This window comes from Crocuta crocuta, unplaced genomic scaffold (genome assembly GCF_008692635.1).
Source record: "Crocuta crocuta isolate KB4526 unplaced genomic scaffold, BGI_CrCroc_1.0 scaffold511, whole genome shotgun sequence".
Lineage (NCBI taxonomy): Eukaryota > Metazoa > Chordata > Mammalia > Carnivora > Hyaenidae > Crocuta > Crocuta crocuta.
In genome coordinates this window covers 129320-133912 of record NW_027532414.1, presented here as the reverse complement: position 1 = coordinate 133912, position 4593 = coordinate 129320, and the positions used below count along the sequence as shown (strand labels likewise).

At 37.4% G+C, this 4593-nt stretch overlaps 1 protein-coding gene across 1 annotated transcript; it reads left to right on the top strand.

The window, feature by feature from the left end:
• The first annotated feature begins 3206 nt into the window (after nt 1–3206).
• Nucleotides 3207–4166, top strand: OR8U3 (olfactory receptor family 8 subfamily U member 3). Its single transcript, XM_077778953.1, has one exon. The coding sequence runs from the start codon at nt 3207–3209 to the stop codon at nt 4164–4166; it is 960 nt and encodes a 319-aa protein (XP_077635079.1).
• Nucleotides 4167–4593: the final 427 nt, after the last annotated feature.

The window sequence follows — 4593 nt, the reverse complement described above, 5'->3', positions numbered from 1 at the left end:
TAATAGGATCCCAAATGAATGAGAGGTATGTCTTTCTTTTGCAAGTGTGAGGGGTGTGAGTTTTGAAAAGGGAAGATAAAAGCAAAATCCAAGAGTACAAGTGCCTTGTCAATCAAATGATTTTTGGAAAGGAACAGATAAAAAATGGAGGACCTGCAAATTAATTGTCTTGAAACGATTCTTGTCCACACAACCTTCGGTGAGTTTTTTCATGTTAGTAGAAATAGCCATACTCCAATTTGAATTCCACTGGGATGGTGGAGTCATTAGTACTCAAACTAATTCAGCCATAGGTCAGGGAAACAAAACCAAAAGAGAAGTAAGTAAAAGTAAGTTTGAAAGAATGGTTGATCTCTGCTTGCCATTCTAATGAATTTGTTCTTTAGGCTATTTATTCCCAAACATGCCTGTACATCAGAACTACCTAGGGGGCTTTACAAATGCTGATGCCTAGTACTGTGCAAATGTTCTGATTAAATTGGTAGGGGGTACCTGGTATTGAAATCCATAGGTGATTTGCATAAGTATGCAGTAAAGTTCCAAGAAACTCACTTTAGGAAGGATGCAGTGAAGCAGGAAATAACAGTACTTCTTAAATAAATCTTAATTTTACAAAATATTTATTTAGTTTTGAGAGACAGAGAGAGACAGAGAGAGTGTGTGAGTGGGGGAGGAGCAGAGAAAGAGACACAGAATCTGAAGCAGGCTCCAGGCACAGAGAGCCCAACACAGGGCTCCAACTCACAAACCATGAGATCACCATCGGAGCCAAAATTGGATGCTTAACCGACTGAGCCATCCAGGCGCTCCCATTCTTAAAAACAATCTTTAGGTAAATATGTCAATGATTTTGAGGCCTTCACTTCAATATTGACAGAGATGTGGAAATGATAGAAAAATTAGTAAGACTTTGATATAGTAGCTGCTTCAGAACAAGGTACTGAGACTAATTAGAAACTATGAGAAAAAAATTACTTTCGAAAAATTAGAGGAACTGATAAACTAACCCAGGGGGTTCTAAGGTAGATGCAAAATCCTACATGTTGTCTTTTATGAGAACTTTAACAAAGCAGTAATATAAGAAATTCTAATGCACAGATGGACTTTACTATATCATGTAAAATACTATCAAATTATAAATGGATCTTTTCCTCTGACACCATTTTTTCCATGAAGGTCTCTTTTACATTTCATGGTAATCTAATAATTATTTTCCATTAAATTTCAAATTATAACTTCACATATGGACTTGAGACAAAAGACTTTGTGAGAAATAGTTCAATGTGTTCAAAGCCCTATAAGCAAGTAAGACAGGCCTTAATTCTGAATATTCTTGAATGAAGCAGTTATTTATGAGAATGGACAGCATTACTTAATAACTATTTTCAAAGCTCAGACTTCTGAAATTTTACTTTGGCAAAATACATAGAAAGCACAGCATTCTTCTAAAAACTACAGCTTTCATGTTTGTCTTCTCCAAGTTTTAAACATTTTATTTGATACTACAGAAAAATGGATACATCTTCCAGATATAATTCTATCACAGTGATTAAAGCTAAAAGAGCAAGCCACTGCACTTTGGGCGGCATAGCATGATAGTTAGGAATATCGGCTCTGCTTAATTTTTGAAGTTTATGCATTTATTTTTGAGAGAGAGGGGGAGGGAGCAGGTGCACACACATGAGCACATGAACAGGAGAGGGACAGAGAGACTGGAGGAGACAGAATCCCAAGCAGATTCTACGCTGTCAGTGCAGAGCCCAATACAGGGTTGTCTCACTGGCTTTGACATCATGACTTGAGTGGACATCAGGAGTCCTCTGCTTAACCTACTGAGTCACCCAGGTGCCCTCTGGGTTGTGTTTTCAAACAAACCCAGCCACACCCACCTTATACAACCTACTCTCTGTGACCATAGTGATAAGCCTGGGTTTTTGCAACTGTTAATCAGGGATGTTGGGATAGAACTTTTGTCATAACATTACCAAGAGACTGTCATAAGTTAATTTATGAGTGGCAATAAATAGAGTATCTGATAAGAACAGCACTCAATGGCAACAGGTGTATAATAACAATAGTAAAAAATAAAATTTGAAATATGAAGGCAGTAGACATGGTGAATTTTTCAAGGTGCCTTCCTTTCTTAATATTTTGTAGTTCTATTTTGTGGAATATAAAGCCAAGAACAAAAATAAATTCAAATAGGCTAATATTGAGCTTAATTAATTAGTCCTCTGTTTGAAGGCTGGTGGAACTACAAATAATGGCAATTATTCTGAAGCATGCATCAAGAACTCCACCTACTTATATATGTCGCCATAAACCTTGCTTGCAGCAGATTATTTCCTTAGGATATGCTGTTAACAGTAAAACCTACTAGAGTAAATGCTTTGATATTGTAAGCCGTTGGAGTATATTGACACTTGTTTATGGGGAAAGATGCTGTAGTTTAAAATAATGAGTTATCTGATAGACTACTTAATTAATGTTAATGCTTTGGACAACAAACGTTAGAATGTGGTGAATTTTGAATTGGAAAAAAAATAATGAGTCCCTAATTCTTATGCAAATAAAATTGCATGNTGGACAACAAACGTTAGAATGTGGTGAATTTTGAATTGGAAAAAAAAATAATGAATCCCTAATTTTTAGGCAAATAAAATTGCATTTTTTTCTATATTTCTGATTAATCTTCTTTTAGCTTCTACAGCCTCAAGTACTCAGTCTATGTAAGCAAAGCAGGGGATATAGGAAAGTAAGTAAGTCATAGTAGATTATTTTGATATTTTTAAGCCTGTGGGAAGATGCAAATAAGTTGAAAAGAGTTAATATAGCTTCATTTATGAGTTACATATTTTTGTGTTGCCATATTTATAAATACATAGAAAAGGTAGTGGCAACAAAAATGCTGAAATATTCGTGTTTGTTGTCTCAAGTGTTTTCTTTCAGGTAGTATTGAAATTTTAACTAGCACCCTTCTGTATTTGCTAAAATTACAAAGCAAAACAACATTTAAGAAGGCTCTTGTGAGAGTAGGCAAGAACTCATATTACCAGAGATGTAAGGTTACTTTGTGCCCAGAAGACAACATGATTCAAAGCAAGAAGACACCAGTGACCACCTTTTGCCAACACTGGCAGGGGCCATGAGAAGTGTCATTTTTATTCTTCAACTTGGAGCGAAATCAGTAAAATTCACCTGAATAAATGGCTGATGCCAATATCACCTATGTCACTGAATTCATTCTCAAGGGAATTACGGACCAGCCAGAGCTTCAGACCCCATGCTTTGTGGTGTTCTTCATCATCTATCTGGTCACAGTGCTGGGCAACCTGGGGTTGATAACTTTAATCAGGATTGATGCTCGACTCCACACGCCTATGTACTATTTCCTCAGTCACTTGGCTTTTGTTGACCTTTGCTACTCCTCTGCTATCACACCAAAGACGATGGTGAATTTTGTTGTGGAAATCAACACTATTACTTTCCATGCTTGTGCAACACAACTGGGTTGTTTTCTTACCTTCATGATCACCGAGTGTTTCCTTTTGGCTTCTATGGCCTATGATCGCTATGTGGCCATCTGTAGTCCTCTGCACTATTCAACCCTGATGTCAAAAAGACTCTGCATTCAATTAGTGGCAGTTCCATATATATACAGCTTTCTGGTTGCCCTATTCCATACCATTATCACCTTCCATCTAACTTACTGTGGCCCCAATGTCATTAACCATTTCTACTGTGATGACCTTCCTCTTTTGGCTCTGTCCTGCTCAGACACACACGTGAAGGAAATTCTGATTTTTGCCTTTGCTGGTTTTGATATGATCTGCTCCTCTTCCATTGTTCTCACCTCCTACATCTTTATCATTGCTGCCATCTTAAGGATCCGCTCTACTCAGGGGAGGCACAAGGCTATTTCCACCTGTGGCTCCCATATGCTGACTGTCACTATCTTCTATGGCACCTTGATCTTTATGTACCTACAACCCAAATCAAATCATTCCCTGGACACGGACAAAATGGCATCTGTATTTTACACAGTGGTGATCCCGATGTTGAACCCCCTGATCTATAGTCTAAGGAATAAAGAGGTTAAAGATGCCTCAAGGAAAGCCTTGGATAAAGGTTGTGAAACCTTGAAGTTGTTAAAATTAAGAAACTAACAATAATGAATGCTTTATTTAATATGAGGGTAAATAAATCAAACTTCCTTCTGCTGATATTTCTTCTAATTCATTCCCAGTCAAATAAAAATGTGACTGTAGTTCAGCCAACCTTGATCTTTTCTACAAGAATGCAGGCCAATTCTGGAAAGTCAGCATGATTCAGAGAGTCTGGTTCAGGCCACTTCAGCCTTGACCAGACCACGGAAAATATGTTAAAATACACCCTGAAACACACCTTTGTGTACCTGAAGTGAAGGTAACAGCATATCTTTGTTAGAACTTACTATTCTGGAAGGAAGCCTGCCTGAGTTTGAATGCTATGCCCTCCCTTTATTAACTACACCCCCTTGGACAATTGGCTTAAACTGTGACTCTGTTTCTAATTCTAGAAAGTAAGAGGCCCCAACTGATTGTTTTGTTTTAA